Source organism: Sorex araneus, chromosome 8, assembly GCF_027595985.1.
Source record: "Sorex araneus isolate mSorAra2 chromosome 8, mSorAra2.pri, whole genome shotgun sequence".
Classification (NCBI taxonomy): Eukaryota; Metazoa; Chordata; class Mammalia; order Eulipotyphla; family Soricidae; genus Sorex; species Sorex araneus.
Window position 1 is genome coordinate 8,245,127 of NC_073309.1, and position 27,052 is coordinate 8,272,178.

The window sequence follows — 27,052 nt, forward strand, 5'->3', positions numbered from 1 at the left end:
CCCTGACCCCTAAACATCTATTTTTCTACAAATATTTTTAATTCCCTGATTCGTTAAACAAATATTTGAACTCAAATATGGTAGCCACAAGGAATCCAGAAGTGGACAAAGCAAAGAAATTAAAGCACTATCTTATCCACACTTCACTTATAGAAAAACATGGGGGAGGCATTAGGGACCTGTTTTTCTATGACCCGAGAGCCTCTTGCATGCCTCCAGTTCTTTTTGTTTGTTTGTTTGGGGCCCCACACCCAGTGCTGCTTAGGGCTTACTCCTGGCTCTTGCTTAGGGGATGACTCCTGGTGGTGCTTGGGGGCCAGAACCCTAACCAGGGTCAGCCATGTGTGAGGCAACTGCCTCAACCCTGTTGTCTATGCCCAGCCCCCAAGCTTCCAATACCGCTGTTTATTTCTGAATATCAAATCAAAAAGGCAGATGAAGAAGAGACCCTGGATCAGCTGGCCCAGCAGGCCACCTTACCCGTATATTTCCACGTGACATCCTCCAGAAGCAGGTTACTGTCATTTGGCATGTGTTTCTTAAGCCAGGCCCAACAGTGGACTTGCTGGTCAGTTGGAGAAATCATGAAGAAACTGAAAAGTGATATCCAAGAGTAATTAAAACCAGGCAGCAGAAAAAGGTCAGGAAACATGTTTTCAGCTCATTTCTAAGTATGAATAAGGTCTGGCACATAAGACCAATTAATTCTAGAATATACCACAAAAGAACAAAATAGGTTTTTAGCTACCTGTTGTTAGTGCCAAGAAATTATACATACCTATAAACATGAGATAAAGCATCTATTCCTAGTACGGTAAATAGAAATTAGAGTAATTTCTTCACACCCAATTTTTATATAATCTGGTGAGGGTTTTTGTGAGGGGTGAGGGGGAGTGTTTGAACCATAATCTGGCTTACTGTCCCAGAGACTGCCTCTGGTGGTGCTCAGGGGACTATGTGTGGTTCCAGGGACAGGTCTCTTACATGCCAAACATGCATTCTAGCCCACTGAACATAAAAACATGCATTTTAGGCCCCTCACCTTCGTTTGTTAAGCCGGGCTATGCTGCAGTCATTCTCATACCCTCCGCCCTCGTTGAGCATGCCGGTATGTACGATGTGGCCCACAGGCACGTCAATGTCATTAGAGAAGAGGTACTGCAGAATTTCTAATGCCTGATCCCCAGTGGACTGTCAAGTTAGGGAAAAAAGCAGAGAGAGTGAACAGGAGAGCATCTGGCTGGGTAGCATGGCCTGACATGTAGTGCTATTCTGAGGAAATTCAACTAGTCACTACTCAAGAAACCATATCTGCAAATTTAGTTCACTGCAAAAAGTGCCACAGAAAGCTACCACCAGATTCTAATGATAAATGGACTTCTGCAAGCAATTTAAGAGACCAGAAATGGCTAAGATTTGAGAAAAATGTTATGATAAAGATAAAACACTGAAATGCATCAGAGTTCTTAAACAGTTAATTTTGAAGTAACAGATGAAAAACAATATATATGCAGTTTCCTAGTCTATTACTTTGGTTCCAAATACTTACTGTGATTTCAAACTTGGTGAAAGAGGACATGTCGATAACACATACAGCTTCCTTACAGCACTTGACTTCTGACTCCACAATATCAAACCAGTCTGGCTTATAGAAAGTCTTGCTCTGTTCCAATGCAAGCAGATCTGTAGAACACGAAAAAAAAAAAAAAAAACAGGATGAAAGAGGGGATTTCCATTGGAGGGTCTCCCTATAGTGCAGTATAGCACAGTGTTTCAATGATTTATTCTTCCAGGCACCAGAGCAATAGTACAGCAGGTAGGATGTTTGCCTTGCATGTAGCCCAGTTTGCTCCCCAGCACCCCCCAAGCCCTTCTAAAGGTGCTCCCTGAGCACCTCTGGGTATGGCCCCAAAACAAAAACAGTTGTTTTCTTAGAATGCTGGAGAGACAGTACCAGGGGGTAAGGCATTGGCCTTGCATGTGGCTGACCCTGGTTTAATCCCTGGCACCCCCAGGAGAGATTCTGAGCACAGAGCAAGGAGTAAGCCCCAAATACCACCAAAGTGTGGCCAAAAACAAAGTTTTCCTGGGCTGGAGAGAGAGTACAAGGGTTCAGGTGCATGACTTACATGCAGCTGACCCCCATAATCCCTGACACAAGACCGCCCCTCAAGCATTGCCAGGTACAGTCCTGGAGGCCACAAGCACTAAGCTTGACCCTAGTGTTTGCCAGAACCAACACACTAACATTGAACCTTAGGCCTAGCTGGCTCAGGATGGCCAGGAGTGGCCCCCTAAACACTGCTTGGGAGGAACACTACCAGCACAATATAACATAAGTAAAAATGGTTTTTAATTCTCAGGACAAAAGGAAGAAAACAATAGCTTCCTACCCTTGTCTGGTGGCACAAAGTATTTTGGCCTCTCAAATCCATGTTTTTCCATCCACCTGGCTCCTTGTGCGTCCAACCGGTCATAGAGAGGAGAAGTGCGTAACTGCCTCCCAGTCTGGAAGTCCCAACGGGGAACCTTCAGGTCATACAGCAGAGCTAGAACACATATGGCAGTTATGAGAGCCCAAATCACAGGTAATAGGCAATATCCAGTAGACTCAGAGTGCACCTATTCAAAAGGACAGACTTCCTAGGTTAATGCAGCTAAATTTGCCAACAAACAGGACCTTTCATAATAAGCTAGCACCAGACGAAAGATTAACATTGCAATAGCTGTGTCAGCATCATCCAATTAAAGGCACTATAGGTATGAAGCAAACAATGGTTTGAAGTTTCTTTTCAATTATCATTCCAAATTATGCGTAGAAATGACTAAAGATTGTCTACCATTCTAAACTTTGCTAATCTCCACAGCAGGCATGAAGATGACATTTAAATGGTACACAGATAGTTATAATTGTGGGAAAATTAATTTATTGAATCTTCACCTGTGTTATTGGGATTTCAGACCTGTTAGACTTTTTCTCTCAATATTTAACATGATGCCAGCCCTGCAATTTGTGTTAATTAAACCACATTCAGGGGGCTGGAGAGATAGCACAGCGGGTAGGGCGTTTGCCTTGCACGCGGCCGACCCGGGTTCAAATCCCAGCATCCCATATGGTCCCCTGAGCACAGCCAGGGGTAATTCCTGAGTGCAGAGCCAGGAGTAACCCCTGTGCATCGCCAGGTGTGACCCAAAAAGCCAAAAAAAAAAAAAAAAAGCCACATTCAGTGTGAGTCACCAAACAATGTGCCAGCACCAATGTTTACCTATTTTGGGATGAAAGGACACCTATTTCACCTTGATTTGGCAGCTTTGAAACCTGACAGTACTTGACATCTGCACAGTAGTGTCCCAATAGTTACAAACAAAGCTCGGATCAAAATTAAGTTCTGCTAATGTCCAATCTGCAATAGCAACAAGTTAGCCATAAAGGACTGTAGAAATAGTACAGCAGATAAGATGCTTCTCTTGTACACAGCCAACCTGGGTTAATCCCTGGCACAACATTTGGTTCCCCCAATCCTGGTCAGAAGTGAACCCTAAGCTCAAAGCCAGAAGTAAGCCCTGAGTTCTGCTAGGTATGGCCCAAAAATCAAAACAAAAACAACAACAAAATGACAGGTATTGGAACACTGTATGACTGAAACCCAGTCATGAACAACTCTGTAACTGTGTATCTCATGGTGATTCAATAAAAGAAATGAAAATTTAAAAATTAAAAAAACACCAAAACCACTGATATCCAGAAAGAGCGTAATCACCAGTTTCTTCTACAATGAAGATCTGACCTCAAAGGATTCCAAAACAAGAGGGGAAAGGAGACCGGAGATTGATGAGAAGGAATTCATGCTAGATACTTACAGTCAAACAGTTTGTCCGTCTCCACCATAATTGCATTTCTAGTTCATAGAAATCAGAGAAGGCACCAAAAGTGCCCTAATATCTGTTAGAGCTCAACAACTGTTCAAGGGCAACACATTAGCCATAAGATTTGCTTAAAAAAGAAAAAGGAATCTTAGGGGGCTGGAGCGATAGCACAGCGGGTAGGGCGTTTGCCTTGCACGCGGCCGACCCGGGTTCGAATCCCAGCATCCCATATGGTCCCCTGAGCACCGCCAGGAGTAATTCCTGAGTGCAGAGCCAGGAGTAACCCCTGTGCATTGCCAGGTGTGACCCAAAAAGCAAAAAAAAAAAAAAAAAAAAAAGGAATCTTAGAAATATTAGCAGATTTGTGTGTGTGTGTGTGTGTGTGTGTGTACACACACACACAACTGCCAGGCCCTTCTTCTTCCATGGATTTGGCCAAACGTGAGCATGCAAGGTTAAAGGGCTATCTTAAGGCTCACCATACATGCTAAGTCAGTAGTTAACCGTTTTCTTTGCTTTATACATATACTACTGCCAGGCTCTTGACTCTGGCCAAATGTGAGCATGCAAGGTTAAAGGGCTATCTAAAGGCTCACCTTAAGTGCTAAGTCAATAGTGCAACTGTTTTGTTTGCTTTTGGGAGCTGGGGACTGGACTCAGGATTTGTACATATACAGCTATTTCCCTGGCCCCAGCAGTTCATTTGTAATCAAGTCAAAACCAATATAGAGGGGCTGGAATGATAGCATAGCTGTAGGGCGTTTGCCTTGCACGCGGCCGACCCGGGTTCAAATCCCAGCATCCCATATGGTCCCCTGAGCACCGCCAGGAGTGGTTCCTGAGTTCAGAGCCAGGAATAACCCCTGTGCATCGCCAGGTGTGACCCAAAAACCAAAAAAAAAAAAAAAAAAAACCAATATAGAAACTTAGTTCTTGAGCATAAATATATCCAAAATATTCACATTCACTTTGGCAAAGAACAGATCCTCAGTATATAGGAAAATGAAATTAGAATCTGATTTAATGCCTGCTACATCTTTAAGGCTTACTGAATAACAACATAAAAATAAAGAGACCAAATACTTCGAAGTTGGAAGACCAGAGACAAAGAGGGCAGAAATGTATGTTCTGTATTTGTGTAAAATAATTTCCTAACTTGCTAGTCTATGTTGAATTAATAATGAAAATCACTCAAAGCTTTGAAGATGACTTCACAAATTCTTTGCCTTCAGGAACAAACCATGATCTCCAAGACCAAGTAGGAACAGACAGCTTTTTCCTCTAATAGCAGATCTTTCCAAAGTGTACCACCATGAGTCACAGCCTACTTCCAGAAATAAAGTTTGAAATACACAAGAAAATGTGCCATGTAGATGTGTGCCAGTGTCCCTAATAAAGGTCTGAAACAGTCAAACATCAGAAGCCCAACTTGAAGCAATTACTAAAAAAACTAAAGGAAAGCTGCCCTCTCTCTGATGAGCAGGTTCTGCCCAAGACCCCTGCACCAGATGAAGAGGAAGCAAGCCTCCTTACGCATGACTTCCATGACCCGGTGGCGAAGAAACGTGCGGCTGCTCTGGAGGGCTCCAAAACGCTTCAAGTCCAACTCCCAGACGTTCTCTGAGGGATAACCATACACCATCCATTCAGCAAGGTACCTGTGTGAGAGGATCAGATGTGACACTACTACTAAGACTCTATGTTGAATTGAAAAATGCTATCTTATCTTGAAAAAAGAAAAAATGCTACCTTGTCAGAGACTGGTTGAGCAATTTTGGAGAGTTGTCCTTGTTTTTTTCTTTTTTTTTTTTTTGCGGGGGGAGGGGAGAGGCATGGATCCACCACTACCCCACACAAAGCCACTTAAAATGTTAGTCTTGGGGGGCTGGAGTGATAGCACAGCGGGTAGGGTGTTTGCCTTGCAAGCGGCCGACCCGGGTTCAAATCCCAGCATCCCATATGGTCCCCTGAGTACCGCCAGGGGTGATTCCTGAGTGCAGAGCCAGGAGTAACCCCTGTGCATCGCCGGGTGTGACCCAAAAAGCAAAAAAAAAAAAAGTCTTTTTTTTTTTTTTTAAATCCATTTTTGGGCAACATGCAGATTTCTGTTCAGGGGACTATAAGTGATGCCAGGAATCAAAACCAGGTCAGTTATGTGCAAATACCTTATCTGCCATACTATGTCTCTGGCCCTGAGGATTTTAGCTTTAAAGATTACCTAGAACGTATTTAAGACACAAGTCCCAATTCTTTTTTCTTTTTTTTTTTTTGGGGGGGGGTCACTCCCAGCAATGCACAGGGGTTACTCCTAGCTCTGCACTCAGGAATTACTCCTGGCAGTGCTCAGGGGACCATATGGGATGCTGGGAATCAAACCCACATAGGCTGCATGCAGGGCAAACGCCCTACCTGCTGTGCTATTGCTCCAGCCCTCAAGTCCCAGTATTTTTTTTTTCTTTTTGGGTCACACCTGGCGATGCACAGGGGTTACTCCTGGCTCTGCACTCAGGAATTACTCCTGGCAGTGCTCAGGGGACCATATGGGATGCTGGGATTTGAACCCGGGTCGGCCGCGTGCAAGGCAAATGCCCTACCCGCTGTGCTATCACTCCAGCCCCTCAAGTCCCAATTCTTAACACAGAATAAAGTACAGATACGTTGCAGTCTGTTTCTATTGATTTTCCTGTCAAACAACCCCTTGAGGACCTTATGCAATCTGATCATATCTGTACTTTTGGCAACTCCTTTTCTATAACTATTTTCAGAGCCAATCAGAACATCAATTCAAAGAAAATGGTCCATTAAATTAAAAAATCTTGATTGTGAAGGATGGGAAATAAGGTGCATGTCCAGCACGCAGCAACCGAGATCTCATCCCCCCAGCATCACCTGGTCCTCTGAGCATTGCTGGTGGCAGCCCCCAGCAGCACCAGGGAGGCCCAGGTATCCCCAGTATTGCAGGGAACATCACGTCGGTGGCCCTTAGACTGAACCTCCAGACCTGTGTGCTGAGAATCACTGATGGAGCCCCTGAGTCTCCTGAGCACTGTTTGGGAGGCACCTAGCCCCCAAAAAACACAATTGTGGGAATGCAGATAAATAAAAATCTGGCACTTAAGAGGACTGGAGTGCATGCTTTGCATGCTGGAGTCCTGGGTCTCCAGCACTGCTTACTCCAGCACTGCTTAGTCCCCCTGGGGTCTGCCAGGACCAATCCCCAAGTATCACACAAAGTTGCCCCTGAGTACCACAGAGTATGACCCAAACACCAAACAAAAATAAACCCAAATTTATCATGTTATCAAAATTAACCGTGTTACTCATTAAGTATGTAAATGTGTAACTATCACCAAAGCACTTTTCTCCTCCCATACTGAGACTGCCTCTTCTAAGCAGTCATTTGCCATTCATCCTGTTTCATCCTATACAACCTCCATTCCACCAACACACTGCCAAGGACTGAAGCCAGGTCTCACACACGAGAGGCATGTATTCTACCACTAAACCTAGCCCCTGTACTTTTTTTGGCTTTCTGGACCGCACTCGCACTCTTGGCTGGCTCAAAGGACCATATGTGATGCAAGGGAATCAAACCCTGTTCAGATGCATACAAGGCGAATGCCCTACCCATTGTACTATCATACTGGTTCCACCATACTACTCTTAAGTGTCCCATGTAAGTGCAATCATATGGTATTTTTTCTTGAATGCTGGTTTATTTTCATTAATTACTGATTTTTTTACATTCAGGGTTTCCCTGAAAATGCTTAAGGACTCAGGGGTCACTTTTAGCAGTGTGCAGCCTCATAGAATCTAATTATTTTTTTTCTTTTTGGGTCACACCCGGCAATGCACAGGGGTCACTCCTGGCTCTGCACTCAAGAATTATCCCTGGCGGTGCTCAGGGCACCATATGGGATGCTGGGAATCGAACCCGGGTCAGCCACATGCAAGGCAAACGCCCTACCTGCTGTGCTATCACTCCAGCTCCGTGTATCAAATTTTTAAATACATTCATATTATAGAACATGATCACCTATTTCACTCACTAAATATAGATGTTCTCAAACTCAAATACACACTCAATGGTCCACATTGGTTAAGGGGCAAAAATATAGGAAGATGAGCTGGAGTTAGAGCGACAATACAGCTATAGGGCACCTGCCTTGCATGTAGCCAATCCAGGTTTGATCCCTGGCATCCTGTATGGTCCCCCAAGCAACACCAGGAGTAATTCCTGAGTGCAGAGCTAGGAGTAACCTCTGAGCACCTCTGGGTGTGATTCCCCCCGCCAAAAAAAAAGTTGTGGTATATCTACATAGTGGAATAATATGCAGCTCTAAGAAAGAGCAAAGCCATGCCATTTGCAGAATTATGGGTGGACATAAAAGTCAGGAAAATCAGGAGTAAAGTTAGAAGGAAAGGGATCTCTCTCATACTTGGAACTTAAAGATACATAGCAAGGTAGCAACCAAGGTCCAGAGGCAACATAATGGGAGCACTGATCCAAACAGTTGATTATGTGCATAAGAAACCATTATTAATAGTATTATAAACCACAGAATCTCAATTACCAAAAGAAAAAAAAATTTAAGACATGGTCTAGAAAGATACCACAGTAGGTAAGGCACTTGCCTTTCAAGTGTCCAACCCAGATTCAGATCCCTGACATTCCATCCAGACACCCACCCTGAGCCCTGTCAGGAGTGATCCCTGAACACAGCCAGGTGTATCCCAAAAACAAAAACAAAAATACAAAAGGAATATCCCACAGGTTCTATGGTTCACTTCAAAACTCTAAAACCTTTTGCACAGCATTTCCAGAATAATGGCAGAGTCTCTCATGGTGCTTTAAAGGAAACAACTCTCAAATTACATGTGTCACCTTATTATAGCATACTACCATATCAACAAGAGATAACTGGAGCTGAAGAAGCCCAGCAAGCTCTGAATGAGAAAGACTTACTTTCCAGCTCCCCCAGCAAACGAGAGGCCAGCAGAGTTCATTCCTGCCAGGACATAGTAGCCCTGCACTGAGGGAGACTCGCCCATGATGCACCTCATGTCTGGGGTGAAGGTCTCAGGACAGTTCACCAACTTCAGGATCTCCAGACTCTCCAGTTCTGGCATTCGACGAAGGAGGGAACTCAACAGGGGCTCTGAGCAATGAAACAAAATCCAGAGTCTTCAGCTTACAGGGAAACATTTTTAACTCCTTATGCTTTTTTAAAGTAAGGGTGGGGCCACATCCAGTGATGCAATGAAAGGCATAAACAACAATAACACGCAAAGAGAGGGGAATGGAAGGCATTGTCGTTCTAATCCGGATAGCTGCAGAAGAAAGTCTGCCTGTTTCACTGTAAATCTATTTTCTGGGAATAGTCCAGTGGGATATGTGAAACCAAACTAGGGCCAATTGGCAAGTACATGGTGGTTTCTTTATACTAGTATCTCCACTTTAAAAAGTTTAGAATTTCAGGGGCTGGAGCAATAGCACAGTGGGTAGGGCGTTTGCCTTGCACTCGGCCGACCCGGGTTCTAATCCCAGCATCCCATATGGTCCCCTGAGTACCGCCAGGGGTAATTCCTGAGTGAAGAGCCAGGAGTAACCCCTGTGCATCGCCGAGTGTGACCCAAAAACCAAAAATATAAATAAATAAATAAAAAGTTTAGAATTTCCCATAATAAAAGATTTACTGAAAAAAATCATCAAGGGAAACTTCCCTGCAAGTCCTGTCAAATTTCATACCTTATGAACTTGGAACCATGAGACTGTATGTTAACTATACAATACATACATTTACCTAAAATTACCTAAATTTCCTAAAAAGACTATGTTAGGAGCAAACTCATCAGGCTGAACCCAGAATCACAATCTCCCAAGCACCTCCAGAAGTGATCACTGAGCATTGCTGAGTGGCCTCCAAAACAAAAAAGACCTTATTAAGCAATTGTGCTTCTAAAACTCTCTTAAAAGTAGTATCAAGTCCTATTAAAAGGTTTCCTCCTGATTCTGGCTATTATGAGCAGTGCTGCAATGAATGTACAGATGCAGATGTCTACTACTGTGCGAGTGCCCAAGAACAGACGACTGGTTAAAGAAACTTTCATCTTATGGAATGTTAAAGAAACATTCCATCTACACAATGGAATACTATGCAGCTGTTAGGAGAGATGAAGTCATGAAATTTGCTTATAAGTGGATAATCATGGAAAGTATCATGCTAAGTAAAATGAGTCAGAAAAAGACGGACAGACATAGATGACTGCTCTCACTTGTGGAATATAAAATATCATTATATGAGACTAAAACCCAAGGGTGGTAGAGACAAGGGCCAGGAAGATTGCTGCATGATGGGAAGCCTGCCTTAAGACCTGTGAGAGAAGGCAGCTGGGATAGAGAAGGGATCACCAAGGCAGTGATGGTTGGAGGGATCACTTGGGATGGGAGATCTGTGCTGAAAGCAGATAAAGGACTGAACATGAAAGCTTCTCATTATCTGTACTGCAAACCATAATACCCATAAGTAGAGAGAGAGTTTAAGAGGGAATCTGACTGCCATAGAGACAGGGGGAGGGTGAGATGGGGGGGATTAAGGGGGGATACTGGGGACATTGGTGGTGGAAAATGTACACTGGTGGAGGGATGGTTGTTCGACCACTATATGACTGAAACTCAAACAGTTGGGTTTGGGTTTGGGGCTGGAGTGCTAGCACAGTAGGTAGGGCATTTGCTTGCACGTGGCTGACCCGGGTTCGATTTCCAGCATCCCAAGCACCACCAGGAGTAATTCCTGAGTGCATGAGACAAGAGCAGTCCCTGTACATCACCGGGTGTGACCCAAAAGGGGAAAAAAAAAGTTTTGTAACTATAGCTCACCCTGATTCAATTAAAAAAAATTTTTTAATTAAAAAAGGTTTTACTTGGGGCTGGAGTGATAGCACAGCGGGTAGGGTGTTTGCCTTGCACGCAGCCAACCCGGGTTCGATTCCCAGCATCCCATATGGTCCCCTGAGCACCACCAGAAGTAAATCCTGAGTGCAGAGCCAGGAGTAACCCTGTGTGTCGCCGGGTGTGACCCAAAAAGCAAAAAAAATAAAATAAAATAAAAAATAAAGTAAAATAACGTTTCCCTGAGATAACCAAATGAGACTATCTTAAACTAAGAAGCTTCTGTACCTCAAAAGAAACTGATCAAAATACAAAGACAATCTACAGAATGGGGAAGGATATTCACCTAATACCCATCTGATAAGGGGTTGATATCAAGGATCTACATGGCACTGGTTGAACTCTATAAGAAGAAAACATCCATCAAAAAATGGGACAATGAAATGAACAGAAACTTTCTCAAAGAAGAAATTCGAATGGCCCAAAGGCACATGAAAAAATGCTCTTTGCCACTAATCATCAGGAAGATGCAGATCAAAACAACGAGATATCATCTCACACCACAGAGACTGGCCCACAGCCAAAAAAGCACAAGCAAATGGTATTGGCATGGATGTGGGGAGAAAGGGACTCTCCTTCACTGTTGGTGGGAATGCCAATTAGTTCAGCCCTTTTGGAAAACAGTATGGACACTTCTCAAAAAATTAGATATTAAGCTTCCATTTGACCCAGCAATACCACTTCTGGGAATATATCCTGGAGATGCAAAAAAGTATAGTAGAAATGACATCTGTACTTGTATGTTCACTGCAGCACTGTTTACAATAGCCCGAATCTGGAAAACACCTGAATGCCCAAGAACAGATGAGTGGTTAAAGAAACTGGCACATCTATGCAGTTAGAAAAGATGAAGTCATGAAATTTGTATATAAGTGGATCAACATGGGAAGTATCATCTTAAGTGAAATGAGTTAGAAAGAGAGGGACACGAGGCTGGAGTGATAGCACAGCGGGTAGGGCGTTTGCCTCGCACGCGGCCGACCCGGGTTCGATTCCTAGCACCCCATATAGTCCCCTGAGCACCGCCAGGAGTAATCCCTGAGTGCAGACCCAAGAGTAACCCCTGTGCATCGCCAGGTGCAACCCAAAAAGCAAAAAAAAAAAAAAAAAGAGAGAGAGAGAAAAAGAGGGACAGATGTAGAAAGATTGCACTCATTTGTGAAATATGAAGTAACAGAATGGGAGACTAACAATGGAATAATAGAGATAAGGTCCAGGAGGATCACTCCACAGCTTGGAAGCCGGCCTCACATGCTGGGGGGAAAAGACAGCTCAGACAGAGAAGGGCCCACCAAGTAAAGGGTGTTTAGAGGGCCCGCTCGCGATGGGAGATGCATGCCGAAAGTAGACTATAGATCAAACATGATGGCCACTCAATACTTGCCCTACCACTGTGCTAGATATCCAGCCCTAAGTGCTAGATATCAAAGCCATATCACACATGCAAAGCATATGCTCCAGCCCTTTGAGCCATCTTCTCAGCTATGAAAAATAGAAGAACAGTGGAGTGGCTTCCCAGAGGGAAAGGGTGCTGGGGTGGCAGAAAAAATGAAGTAAAGGGGGCTGGAGCAATAGCACAGCGGGTAGGGTGTTTGCCTTGCACGTGGCCAACCCGGGTTCGATTCCCAGCATCCCATAAGGTCCCCTGAGCACCGCCAGGTGTGACCCAAAAAGCAAAAAAAAAAAAAATGAAGTAAAATTATACAAACTCCCAGCTGTAAAATAAGGCCTGGGGTTCAGAAACACCGTTGTAGCAAGTGTCTACCTATCATGTGTGAGTTCAAGACCATGTACAGAGCACAGTCTCAGCAACTGCCATTTGGGATCCCAAACATAAGGAAATGTGTAATTTCTAGCTGAGTGCAAAGTGTGTGTGTGTGCGCATTAGAACCAAGTACACAATACCCAGAGACTGCAACAACAAAAAAAGGAAAAGGGGAATGGGATAAGTTATAAATTAAATAAATCATGGAGGTGTAATAACGGTGATCATAATCAGTTTGGTTGGTAACCACAGTCAATACTGCTGTAGAGCAGATTTAAGAGTTTAGTCAATTTGGAGGCAGCGGTGCTTGAGGCTGTTCCTGACAGTCCTCAAAGGGTCATGTAGAGGGCTGGAGCAATAGCACAGCGGGTAGGGCATTTGCCTTGCACATGGCCGACCTAGGTTCGATTCCCAGTATCCCATATGGTCCCCCGAGCACCGCCAGGAGTAACTCCTGAGTGCAGAGCCAGCAGTAACACCTGAGCATCACCGGGTGTGACCCAAGAAGCAAACAAACAAACAAACAAACAAAAAAGGTCATGTAGAGAACCTTGAGCTACAAAGGATTGAGCCCAGGCCTTCTGCATACAAAGCAAGCACTTAGCCTATTAAAGTTTCTCTTCAGTCCAAAAATGGAAATCTTAAATGTTAACTTCATAGCTGGGGTGATCCCAAAAAGGTTGGGACACATATTTTACATATAGGAAGTCCATATTTGATCTTTGGCATAGGATGGTCCCCAAGTACCACCAAGTATAACCCAAAATTTCAAGGGAAAAAATGATTAACTGAATAGTGAGAGATAGTAACCAGGTTTATAGCCAACCAGGCTTATTCAAATAAAAAATGTTGTTCATCGATTATATCTCAAAAAACAATGAAAATATAACATCAATCAAATATAAAGACATTACTATAACAATCTAGTTCACACACCAAAGTGATCCCAGTCTTCCTGAAGATTCTGAATCTCCAGCTGGTTCTTTCCTTCAGTAAAAATTGGTTTTGGATTCTTCTCAAAGCCACCAGACAAGATGCCACCCTGCCAGTTCCGAATATAAATTCTCCCATCAGCATCCACAATGGCTGAGGACGAGAAATCATAGGGAATAGGGAAGAGAAGAAAAAAAGACAGGGTCATCTTTCTAAATGGACAGGAAAACACCCAACCCAAACCACCCTTTAATGGCTTTAATAATGGAAAGCATCCAATTGAACACAGACATTAATCAGCTTTCAAAAAAACACCTATCCCACACTCAGATTTACAGTGGGTATTGTTTCTGAGTAAATCTAATCCCATCAGTTACTTAGAAATTTTCAACTAGTCCTCAAAATCAGCCACACAACAGCCACCATACCATATGAAACTCTGGCAAGAGTAATTTGCTAGAGCTCACTGCTAGGGAGTAAGACCTTCACAGTATTATTCAAAGCTCCCATGGTGCTCGAGTCACTCATCAACTAAGTTTACAACTTACCTATGACACTACTATAATGTACAGCATTCAAATAAAAAACTCAGTGTTATGTTGCAAATAATCCCAATTTATAGACTTTGGGGGAACTAATAATTAACTTGCAAAGCAAACAAACAAAAAGCCCCAAAATTGGCCATCCTTTCATACAAAGCTATCAGGAAAAAGTTAGAACTGGGTGCAACTCCCTGTAACATGCTCGAGAAAAGACTCCGGCAGTCTGTCCTTAGCAGAAAGCCTTCTTTTTCAGAGGACAGAGTAGTGGCAAGAAAACAAGATTAAAAACAAAGTGCAAGTCCTCACTTGGTGTGTTGCTCTGCAGAGGGGTCTCCCAGGGGCGAGTCAGAAGGTAGAAGTGTTCGCAGGCATGTAACGGGATACTAACCGGCTCCTCGTTGGACAGACCCAGCTCGTATGCCCACTACAAATGGACAGATTTATTTGTGGGTGGGAAAAGGAACAGAAAGACAAATGAGCAACTTCAACCACTTGAAAAGCACTTAATTTCAAGTGGCTTATGTGTGCTCTTGCTACAGTGTCAAGTTTTGGGAAGCCAAGTTCAAGCCTGCTTTAATTCAATTATTTGATGGGGAGCAACACTGTACTTTTTAAACCAAAAACTCTATTGTTAGATCAAAGAGATCTACCAACCAATAAAAGCAGCTCATGGGAAACAAATGAGTCCCTTTCAACAAAGTCCCTGGTCTCACTACAAGCCCCAAATACCAAATCATAAAGAAACTGCATGTGGCAAAAATATTTCTAGGTTATCTTAAGACTATGGTGGAGGGCCAAGGGACCAAAATTTTCCTTAGAAATAAAAGCATTTTAGTGTCTGGAATGACACAGGAGAATGACACAAGAGCTCCATGCTGTATATGCTAGGTTGCAGAATGAAATAAAATACAGAGAGAACCCAGGGGCACAGGGTCTGTCAGTGCTCAAACCGCCTTCTGGCCTTCCTTGACAAGACAGCACCAACTAAGCCATGGTGCATAAAGGAAAAGGTCAAGGGTACTTCTGTAAGAGAACAGGTCCAGGTGTCTGTGATCTCAGAAATCTGTTTACTTTGTCCCAGTATTACTCATCTGTCTCAATACCCCAAAATCCTGAAGACAAAAGTTAGATAAAAGTTAGTAACCCGGTATTACTACTACCTACCTGACCAGCACAATTGACAAAATATTGGCATTCAATCTGTCCTTTGTCTGTTTCCACACCAGTAACTTGACCTTTTTTGACCATTACATGAAGGACACTTGTCCGGTCATAGATCTGAACACCTGTTCCAAGGTAAAGAAATAATTGATGAGGACCAGAGACAGCACAGCAATGATGGCACTTGCCTTGCAAACAAATGAACCAGGTTTGAATCCCAGCACCACATTACTGTTTACCAAGCCCCACCAGGAGGTGATCCCTAAGCACAGGGCCAGGAGTAAGCCCTGAGCTTATAACCCCTGGGTGTGGCTCAAAAACTGTGTTGGTGGAGGGAGGGGGACACAACAGGTGAATCCATCTGATGATCCAGAATTAAATCATCTGCAATAGATTCTCAACTCAAATACTGAACAGCCCAAGTCAAAGCTATAACTAGGGGAAAAAAAACAACAAGAAACTCCTAAGAACCACATGCTGAGACTGAGGACATGCGCCTTTCCCATGTACACAGAAAATGGCAAGCCAATTTAAAATTGCTATAGAGAGAGATGGCATAGAAGGCAAGGCACTGATTTTACATGCAGTTTCGGAGGCACAGCCCTGGTTCAAATCCCAGCACCAGATGTAGTCTCCTGAGCACAGAGCCAGAAACAGTCCTGTGTATTGCTGAGAACAGCCAAAAAAACAAAAAACCAAAGCAAATAAAAATTAAAAAAGCAACTGTAGCACACAAGTCTTAGGATTAAAAAAGGCAAGAGACAGAAACACAAACAGGAGTCTTAGATTCTCTTCTACCCACATTATGAATTGATATTTCCAGGAAATGGAACAGCCAAGACACTGGTTAGTCTCCTCTCACCCATTCCACCACAAAGCACCATCTATGCCACTGACTAACCCTTGAGGTGTGCTCCAATAGTGGAGCTCTCAAGTTCTTCACAAAAAAAAAATCCCTGAAGACTAAAGTGTATTTTTCAGAACTAAAAGCAGTTCCGTAGGACTTTAATAAGAAAAAATGTGACCTTGAGGAAAAAATATTTAGTAGATACTACATTAAGAGAAAAATGTGTGTGTTCAAAACAGGAGCGGTCATTCCCTAATTCGGGTGAGACACTTTCTTAGTGAACCTCTTCCTAATCCAAATACCAACCTGCTTACCATTTTGGGAGGCAGCACTTGCCAGGGCAAGAGCCACATCGGCGGAGGATACCACTGCATCCTCGGGAACATGCATGGCCCCCACCAGGTCGTGCACATTGAGGAGAGGGTGAAGTTCAGCCACTTTCTTGGGGGAGATGATCTCAGAAGGAATGCCTATAACACTGCCACAGAACACAAGGGGACAATGACATTCACTGGCCCTGTTGGAGAAGTCAGTTTAATAGTAAAGTTATAACAAGCTTCCAGTCTCATACGTACTTCAGCCTTGAATTGATGCGCTTCAGGGAGATCAGTCGATCTTGAGTTTGAGCCAGAAAAATGGAACCTGTCTTTATGTAACCTGTTAGAAAAAAATCAGGCTGAACTGAGACAAAGGCAGAGCCACAAGCTCACTAAATGGTAAGTTAGGGGCTGGAGCGATAGCACAGTAGGTAGGGCATTTGCCTTGCATGTGGCCAACTCGGGTTCGATTCTCAGCATCCCATATGGTACACCAAGCACCGCCAGGAGTAATTCCTGAGTGCAGAGCCAGGAGTGATTCCTGTGCATCGCCGGGTGTGACCCAAAAACCAAAAAAAGACTGAATGTTCCATTCCTGGTGACATTAACTTGGATCACATGGTTGCCAGAGAACTGTAAAGTCACTGTTTCCCCCTTTATAACTATCATCTAGTGGGAAGATTCTTTAAGGATAACTATCCTAGGCCAGAGCGATAGTACAGTGGTTAGGGTTAGCTAAAAAAATAATAATAATAACTATCCTTTCCTCCTTAGATCTTCACTGCTAGTAGTTAACAGCATCCACTGGAAAAAAACTCTGTTAATTTTTTTTTTCCCCTGAGAATAGAGCCAGGAGTAAGCCCTGAGCTAGCCAAGTGTAGTCCAAAGGCCACATATCATCCCCTCACACCAAATTAAGTAAAACAAGTGACTATGTGTGTGTGGAGGGAAGCTAGGGAGAAGAATGAAGGGAAGGACTGGGAGGGAGAAAGGAGGGGAGAGAGAAAATTTGGAGGGGAGGGGGAAGAGGGGAGAGGGAGTGGGAGAGAGAGAATTTGATCTGTTCCATTAGACTTCACAACAGAATGGGGAGGGTGGAGGTAAACGGGGTAGGGGATGAGTCACAACAGAGATGATCAAGGCGTACTCCAGGCTCTGTGTCCAGGGATCATCCCTAACAATACTCAGAAAATTTTTTTTAATTTTCAGACCACACTCAGCTGTACTGGAAATCAAATCCAGACCTCTTAATGTAAAACTGGTACTCTAGTCTTTGACCTATCTTCTGGCTACCACTAGCGTGGTTTCTTTCTTTTTTTTTTTTTTTTTGGCGGGGAGGGAGTCTAACTAGCAGAACTCAACAGACCATTAGTAATTGAACCAACAGATCAGGAATCAGTAGTTCCATCTCTGGACCAACAGGCAGACACTCTTTGAACTCAAACCCTACCCAAGGTAATACCCCGACCAGTGGTAAAGCTAGGATTAAAATCAAGTATTAGGGGATAAAGTGATATTACTGCAGGTAGGGCATTGCCTTGCATGAGCCAAGTTCAATCCCCAGCATCCCATATGTTCCCTTATGCACTGCCAGGAGTAATTCCTGAATGCAGAGCCAGGAGTAACCCATGAACAGTGTTGGGTGTGCCCCCCCCACCAAAAAAAAATCAAGTATTATCAAATCACCTGACAACTCTGAGTGCTAAGTGTCTAGGGAACTACCGGCTTACCTGTTTGGATTCCTGTTTCTTGTTCTAACTGATGGTAGAGTTTGTTTGAATAGTCTGCCATCTTCTGTTCAATGCTCGAGTGCCTTGCAGTGCTTAAGATGCCAGCACAGAACCTCGTAGAGCCAGCAGCCAACCTACATTATGAAGGCAAATGCTATTAGGTAGACTGTTTCTATGAAATCGACAAATCAAAGATTTCTCATCACAGCAAGCACTGTTTGTAATAACAAAAGATGGAGGAGTTACATGGCAGTTTGGTATCCCTGTGTTTACAATAGGTATACATTCTATTACATTATTATTCTATTACATTCTATCCCTATGTTTACAATAGGTATACAAGCCTCATGCATGAAGCAACCAGCAGAGGAACCCAGGAGTGCAGGATCCGGGACTGAGATCTCCAAGGCTGCTCAGATCGGGACTGGGCCTCTTCCACCCAAATCCCCCATTTTCCAGTAGCTAGGCAGTCACATCCAGAAACTGCCCCCGGCGCTGTGAAATCCCATCACTGGCCAACATCCAGAGACTATAAAACCAAGCTCCCAGAAGCACACTGGTGCACCGCAAAGACATCTGATAGCCTAGTTCTCCCTCTTGGAGAACCTGGCAAGCTACGGAGAGTTTACTGCCCACACGGGGAAGAGCCTGGCAAGCTCCCCATGGCATATTCATTTGCCAAATACAGTAACAATGATGGGTCTCATTTCCCTGACCCTGAAGAGCCTCTAATGTAGCACCATTGGGAAGGAAGAGTAAAGAGAGGATGCTAAAATCTCAGAGCGAGGATGAATGGAGACATAGGAGCAATGGAGCAGTAGGGCCCGCTCAAGCAAATCGATGATCAACGGGATGACAGTGATACAGTGATACATTCTACTAATAAAGCTCTTAATCTGAAGGATCCTAAAGATTATGGGATGATTTCTTTTGCACCCTGTATGGGAAACACAGCAGGAGCCTGATTTATCAAAAGGCCAGATGTTGCTTGCTTCCCAAAACAACTAAGAGAAGGAAATCTTGAACTTCTGACAGGCCAGAAGCAAGAAATACCCCTTAATACTTGTAAATAGTAAGACATACTATTTAATATAGTCTGAGCTTTGGGACACACCTACAGGACTGCCTTAAGAAACTGGATGGATGGGGCTAGAGCAATAGCACAGTGGGTAGGGCGTTTGCCTTGCACGCAGCCGACCCAGGTTCGATTCCCAGCATCCCATATGGTCCCCTGAGCACCGCCAGGAGTAATTCCTGAGTGCAGAGTCAGGAGTAACCCCTGTGCATCGCCAGGTGTGATCCAAAAAGCAAAAAAAAGAAAAAAACAGAAAAGAAATTGAATGGAGCCATTTAACTGAATTAATTTATTTCAGGATTGGCATTTTAACATCTAAATAATTCAACAAGTCAATTTCCCAATTGTAAAACTCCTTGAGAATTTCCAAAGACAGTATTAAAAGGGAGCAAAACTCATCCCCAACACATGTCTTTGCAAAGATTTAATTTCATTAAGAAACAGCAAAATGTAGAGTCTGGAGAGATAGTACAGCAGGTAAGGAGCTTGCCTGGCATGCAGCCAACATGGGTTCAATCTCCTATATCCGATACGGTCCCCTGAGCCCTGCAAGAGCAATTCCTTGATGCAAAACCCAGAGTAACCACTGAGCACTGCCAAGTATGGCCCAAAACCAAAACAAAATAACTGCATTCATTTTAGATTTCAAAAAGATAATACAGGAGGTAAGGTGCTTGTCTTGCACAAAGTAGATCCCAGTTCAACACTGGCATTGCACACAGTCTCTCAAGCACTGCCAGTCACCACACGGATTCAGTCCCCAGCACTCTTTATGATCCTGAGCCCCACCAAGAGTGATCGCTGAGCACAGAGGAGTAAGCCCTGAGCACAACCAGATGTGCCCCCCCCCAAAAAAAAACAGATATATGTGTAAAAAATACATATACATTATAGGCTAGCTGGAACAAGAAATAAAGAATGGGACTGGAGAGATAGTATAGTGGGTAGGGTACTTGCGGCCAACCCGGGTTCAATCTCCAGCATCCCTTATGGGCCCCAAGCATCTCCAAGAGTCATTTCTGAATGCTGAGCCAGGAGTAATCCCTGAGCATCTCCAGAGTAGATGACACAAAAACAAAAAAAAAACAAAAAATTAATTTCCACCAAGGGAAACATGTAGTGAGAGATCTACACGAATAGGAGAGATTTTTGTTTTGTTTCTATTTTTGTTTTTCTTTTGGGGTCACACACAAAAGGACTCAGGAGACCGTGAGGTGCCAGGGATTGAACCCAGGGCTCCTACATGTAAAAAATACATTCTAGCACCTTGCTCTATCTCCCCCATCCTAGGAAGCATATTTTTTTGGGGGGGTCACACCTGGTGATGCACAGGGGTTACTCCTGGCTCTGCACCCAGGAATTACTCCTGGAGGTGCTCAGGGGACCATATGGGATGCTGAGGATCAAACTCGGGTTGGCCTCGTGCAAGGCAAACGCCTACCCGCTGTGCTATTGCTCCAGCCCCATAGGAAGCATATTTTTCACATGCACTTATGTATTTTCAATTCTGAATCACAGAGACATATGTTTATTCATAAGCAACTATGATGTAATTTTTCAAATATCTGATTTGTTATAGGTAATAGAACATAGTCTAACCCCCCAAAAAAAAGACATGGGGGGAAAAATCAAATAAAGTATGGACTTTAGATAACAATATCAATATTGGCTCTATAGTTGAAATAATAATACTAACATAAGATACCAATTCTAAGTGAAACAGATCTCAGGTATACAGGAACTGTGAGCTGCAGTTTTGTTTTGTTTTGCATCACACCCAGAGATGCACAGGGGTTACTCCTGGCTCTGCACTCAGGAATTACTCCTGGTGGTGCTCAGGGGACAATATGGGATGCTGGGAATCAAACCCAGGTTGGTCACATGCAAGGCAAATGCCCTACCCTCTGTGCTATTGCTTCAGCCCTGAGCTACACAGTTTTTCTGTAAATCTAAAACTGTTTTTTTTTTTTTTTTTTTTTTTTTTGCTTTTTGGGTCACACCTGGCAATGCACAGGAGTCATTCCTGGCTCATGCACTCAGGAATTATCCCTGGCAGTGCTCAAGGGACCATATGGGATGCTGGGATTCGAACCCGGGTTGGCCGCGTGCAAGGCAAACACCCTACCCGCTGTGCTATCACTCCAGCCCCCTAAAACTGTTTTAAAACAAGCTAATTAAATGAAAAAACAAGGCAGACTGTGCTGATTTCACCTGGGCTCACATAGGAAGCTCTGGAATTATAGATTTTTTTTGTGTTGTGTGACTACAACAAAAGAGCAGTGGGTTTAAAGAGACAGTATAGCAGGTAGGGCACTATGTCAACCTGAGCACCAACTGAATAAGCATGAGCACCACTGGTATAGCTCACTGTCACTGTCACGTTGCTCATTGATTTGCTCGAGCGAGCACCAGTAACGTCTCACTGTGAGACTGGTTGTTACTGTTTTTGACATAACGTCTCCATTGTGAGACTTGTTACTGTTTTTGGCTATCGCCCCAGCCCCAGAGTGTAGCTCAAAAGACAAAAAAAAATAAATTAGCAAGATGATCAGATATAGTATGAACTGGAAGTATAATACATCCTTTCAGGGCAGTGAGATAGTTCAAAAGTCTGGGCACATGCAAAGCATTCTTTGCATGTGGAAGGCCCAAGTTCCATTCCCTGGTGCTCTGAACAAGCACCAACAAAAGCAATTCCCAAGCACTGCTGCATGTGGCTCAAATTTAAAAAATAAAATATATCTTCATAGATACTTGCTTTGATAAAATCTGCCCCACTCAAAAAAAACAAAACCACAGTATAAGTCATCACAAAATGAAGCACCAGTTTCCCCCTTCTATGATTCTTCTCTTGCTACTTAGCAACACTTAAAGTACTGTTCACAGTACACTATTACCAAAAGGAACGACAGAATCCCACACAGCTAATGCAGAAGAGCCCCAAGTCTGGTCCAGTGGGCTCCTTACCTGCCCTGCTCCAAGAGGACAATATCCTTCCACCCCATCTTGGAGAGGTGATAGGCCACAGATGTGCCCATAATTCCACCACCACATATGACCACCTGTGCCTGGGCAGGTAGAGTTACAGAATGAGCCTCAGCAGCTGTAGAACTGCTTCTTGATGAAGACCATTTCCACCATCCTCTGCTGGCTCTCTGTCTTCGGCCAACTGAGAGCAACCAGCAAAACATCACGTCTGCCAGCAACTAGAAGATCCTTCACATTCAACCTAAACAGAGAAAACCAAACTTCATTCTATTGTACTCAGTGCATAGGATTAGTTAGAAGAGGATGCAACAATGAACAATAATCATTCTTTCAGCAAATACTAGAGATCTACTGAGTTCCACATGCATTTCATAGATACAACAGAGAACAGTAAATGAGCAGGTCCCTGGTTTTACACATTTGAGATGCGGGAATGGGAGTGAGGCAGTGAATACACAAAATGAGTAAATAAAGCCAACGTGGTAAAATAACTAAGGGGACATTTAAAATAGATGACCAGCAGGACAGGGATGTCATCTGAATTACAGAGCACATTCTTTTTTTTTTGGGGGGTCATACCCAGCGATGCTCAGGGGATACTCCTGGCTTTGCACTCAGGAACCACTCCTGGCGGTGCTTGGGGAACCATATGGGATGTCGGGGATCGAACCCGGGTCAGCCGCATGCAAGGCAAGCGCCCTACCCGCTGTGCTATCACTACAGCCCCAACAGAGCACATTCTTTACATGGAAGAGGCCCTGGATTTAAGCCTCAGTACCACATGTACCCTTTTCTTCCAACCCCACCCTACCCCCACTACCTCCAGGAGTGGCCCTGGCCCTCACAACCAACAGAATAAATGAAATGATAGGATGTTCAGGAAAGGTAGTTTCAAGAGATTAAATAGATGAGAAGGAAACTGTGAGTCCAGACAGGGGTTGGAGCAATAAAACAGTGGGTAGAGCACTTGACTTAGATGAAGCCAGCCTGGTTTCCACCCCCATCATCCCACATGGTCCCTTAGCACCATCAGGAATAATTCCTGAGTGCAGAGCCAGAAGTAACCCCTGAGCACTGCCAGGTGTGAACCAAAACCAAAACAAAACAAAACAAAAAACCAGAAAAAGGGGACTGAGAGTACAGCAGGTAAGACCCTTGCCTTACATGAAACAGACTTAGTTTCATCACAGGAACCATATATGGTTTTCCAAATTTCACCAAAAGATAGAAGCCCTGAGCACTGATGGGTGTGGTGCAAAATAAAAACCAACTAACTGCAAATGAAAATACCAATGCAGGGGAATTTTAAGCAACCTAATAAACTGAGAATGGGTTGTAGAATGAGGAGGAGAGTCGAGATAAGTGAGAAACAGGAAAGTACTACAGTAGTTTAAGAAGGTTATTTTGGTTGCTTAGACAAGTAGAGTGAAGTTAGAGAAAGAATGATTTTGAAAACAGAATTAACAGACCTTACTTGCCAAGAAACTGAAAATGGGAAAAGGGGGTCTGGGAATGTAACTCAGTAGAACAGATCCTGGGTACCAATTCCAGACACCAAATAAAAAATGAAAAAGAGGGGACCAGGACAAGAGTACATACAGCAGGTAGCACATTTTCCTTCCCTGGGGCCACCCAGGTTCAATCCCCGGCATCCCATATGGTCCCCTCAGCCCACCAACAGTGATCCCTGAGTGCAGAGCCCTAAGCAACACTGGGTGTGACCCCAAATCTTAAAAAAAAAAAAAAAAAAAAAAAAAAACCTCAGGGGCTGGAACAATAGCACAGCGGGTAGGGCGTTTGCCTTGCATGCGGCTGACCCAGGTTCGATTCCCAGCATCCCATATGGTCCCCTGAGTACCACCAGGAGTGATTCCTGAGTGCAGAGCCAGGAGTGACTCAAAAAGAAAAAAAAGAAAACATCATACTGGTGGAGGGATGGGTACTCGATCATTGTATGACTGAAATGCAAGCATGAAAGTTTGTAAGTCTGTAACTGTACCTACCTCACGGTGATTTACTAATAAATTTAAAAAAAAAATTGGAAAATAAGACTGGAGAAATAACACAGCGGGTAGGGCATTTGCCTTGCACACAGCCAACCCGGGTTCGATTCCCAGCATCCTACAGGGTCCCCTGAGCACCGCCAGAGGGTAATTCCTTAGTGCAGAGCCAGGAGTAACCCCTGTGCATCGCCGAGTGTGACCCAAAAACCAAAAAAAAAAAAAAAAAAAAAGGAAAATAAAACAGGGAGAAGGAGGGATAATGTGTAAGTTTCTGTTAAGCATCTGTTACCACAAAACTGCAGTGCAAAGGTTTAGGAATAGAGAAGGAGAGTGAACAGGAGGGAGACAGTGAGGTTGGGCAGACAAGAAGAGCAGAGAAGGGAGACACAGAGAGAGAGAGTGAATGGGGAGTATGTAAGAGCAGAGAAGGGAGACACAGAGAGAGAGAGTGAATGGGGAGAACAATCATATGTTCCACTCAAATATTAAGTGAGATACCATGCAGGCCTCCACATGGAAAAAGCAAACAGTAGCTATATATACAAGCATGAAACTTGGAGGAAATTTTTGGGCGTCATTAGTATACATACAATACTTACCCAACCAAAGAATTCTGATTTTTTTTTTACATTATTTACAGACTGGTAAAAGAGCTAGAGATAAGGTTAAATGCTATGCAGAAAATCCAGACAAAGAAAACTAATAAATGAGTTGTGGATCCCTGAGACAATTGTGGAGGAAAAAAGACAGAGGGGACCAGTTTGAAATGTTATATTCATGAAGCCCTTTGATTGCCAGTTTTTTGTTTTTGTTTTCCTCTTATACCTCAGTGACTGCACACTCTACCAGGTTTTTGGGAAGTGGGGGAGCTCCCAAGCAGTGCTCAGGGGTCCAGGGTCAATCATAGCAATATGTGGACAACTCAGTTCGCAGTTCAGTGACAGGGCCAGAGGATGTGGTTCAGTTTGAGTCCCTCCAGAGCCACATCCTGTGACGCTCAGGAACTCCAGCGCTAATACTAGGGATGCTTGCAAGGCCATGTGGGTACCAGAGGTTGACTCCAGCCAAATACATGCTAGGCATGTGCCCTAACCCTTGTTCAACTCACTTGTTCTTTGCCAAATTTTTTAATTAATTATTATAATTTTTTTAGCCACACACAGCAGTGCTCAGGGGTTACTACTGGTTCTGCACTCAGGAATAACTCCTGGTATTGTTAGTGGATCACACGGGATGTCTCAAAATGAACCTCAGTTGGCCATATCATTATGCAAGGCAAATGCCCTACCTGCTGTACTATCACTCTAAGCCCTCTGCAGAACTTTTTAGGCAAAAATTTCTTTACATATTTTAATGAAATTTCTTTTTTTAGGGGGAGAGGTTATGCCTGGCTCTGTACTCAGGAAACACTCCTAGCATGCTCAGGAACTACACGGAATGCTGGGGATCACACCCAGGTCAGATGAGTGCGAGGCAAGCGCTCTACCAGCTATACTATGGCTCCAGCCCTTTAATAAAATTTCTTGACCTATTCTTAACACATTTAAATATATAACTTTTTTCACATAACAGCAAATAAAATACAGGAGACACTGCTTCTATTTTCTGTTCTTCATTTTTCCCTAATCTTACTTTTTCCTAAATGAAAAGTAGTCAGGCTTTTGCCCCGCTGTGCCATGCCCTCTCCTGAAGAATGCTAATGCTGCTAATTCCCAAGGGCACTCTGGGCACCAGTCACCTGACCTTCCAGCAGCTGTTAATACTAACACTGATCACTGGATCCTCCCAGCAGCTCTTGGTACTAACACTGATGACTGGATTGGCTGTACAGAGAACAAAACAAAACAACCACCCAAGGGGTCAGAGATAGTACAACAGGTAAGATATTTGCCTTGCATGCAGACACAAGAACGATCACAAATGATCCCTGAGTATAGCCAGGTCTGTGTTCCAAAAACCAAACCGAGGGGCTGGAGCGATAGCACAGCGGGTAGGGCGTTTGCCTTGCACGTGGCCGACCGGGGTTCGATTCCCAGCATCCCATATGGTCCCTTGAGCACCACCAGGAATAATTCCTGAGTGCAGAGCCAGGAGTAACCCCTCAGCATCGCCAGATGTGACCCCCTCCCCCCAGAAAAAAAGCAAAAACCAAACCGAAAAAAAGGTGTGTGGGGGGAGGAACTGGCCTTGCACACAGCCAGTCTAGATCCAATCCAGGTTGGAAACTCAATACGGTCTCCCAAGCACCAGGAGTGGTCTGAGTGTACAGTTCGGAGTAACCCTGAGCACCGCTGGGGTTGCCCGACCAAAAACAATAGAAATTAAACAACAACAAAAAAGATAGCCATCTCATTTGGATTTGCATAACTGCCTGAGCATATCCCAAAGGTAAATCCATCTCCCTCAGTTACAAAATCCGTTCCACTTCCCGGAATCCCCAGAAACACCACGTACCGGAATCCTGGGTGTTATCCTGCATTCTACGTTTTTCTCTTTGTTCTTTCTAATCTCAGTGCCCGACAAATCTACACTCTAAATTTGTCTTAGACTGATGAACCATCCTCCCGCGTCTCCAAACCTGAACAGACGTGGGCATTTCTCAGGTTACTACCACAGCGCTCCCTGGCAGTCTCTCGTCTGCTCCCCCCTCCCTCCACACCCCCATCTACACACACACAACATCCCTAACTACAAAACTTCATCGACAGCCCCGGTCGAAGATTAATCCCGAATTCATGCCCAATTCAGTCAACTTAATTAATGGCTGAATAAAGAGCCGTACTCCCACATTAAAAAAAAAAAATTTAATTCCAAAGCCGGAAGGACAACACAGCGGGAAGGCCGTGCGCCTTGCCCACGGGGGTTCAGTGCC

General features: G+C 43.9%; 1 protein-coding gene across 2 annotated transcripts in view; it reads right to left on the reverse strand.

Moving 5' to 3' along the window:
• The window catches only part of PDPR (pyruvate dehydrogenase phosphatase regulatory subunit), a 37,399-nt gene that overhangs the window by 9,635 nt on the left and 712 nt on the right, over nucleotides 1-27,052 (reverse strand). The window contains exons 2-14 of one of the 2 annotated variants that reach the window (XM_055145179.1): nucleotides 22,157-22,418; nucleotides 18,115-18,248; nucleotides 16,643-16,724; nucleotides 16,382-16,545; nucleotides 15,224-15,345; nucleotides 14,366-14,483; nucleotides 13,521-13,670; nucleotides 8,834-9,026; nucleotides 5,401-5,525; nucleotides 2,394-2,549; nucleotides 1,550-1,683; nucleotides 1,043-1,191; nucleotides 481-593 (exon numbers count right to left, since the gene is read on the reverse strand). In XM_055145179.1, coding sequence (XP_055001154.1) covers nucleotides 481-593; nucleotides 1,043-1,191; nucleotides 1,550-1,683; nucleotides 2,394-2,549; nucleotides 5,401-5,525; nucleotides 8,834-9,026; nucleotides 13,521-13,670; nucleotides 14,366-14,483; nucleotides 15,224-15,345; nucleotides 16,382-16,545; nucleotides 16,643-16,724; nucleotides 18,115-18,248; nucleotides 22,157-22,380 — 1,864 coding nt within the window. In that variant the 5' untranslated portion in view covers nucleotides 22,381-22,418. Of the gene's footprint in view, nucleotides 1-480; nucleotides 594-1,042; nucleotides 1,192-1,549; nucleotides 1,684-2,393; nucleotides 2,550-5,400; nucleotides 5,526-8,833; nucleotides 9,027-13,520; nucleotides 13,671-14,365; nucleotides 14,484-15,223; nucleotides 15,346-16,381; nucleotides 16,546-16,642; nucleotides 16,725-18,114; nucleotides 18,249-22,156; nucleotides 22,419-27,052 lie in introns of those variants that run through there. The other variant, XM_055145180.1, reaches the window with a different exon arrangement.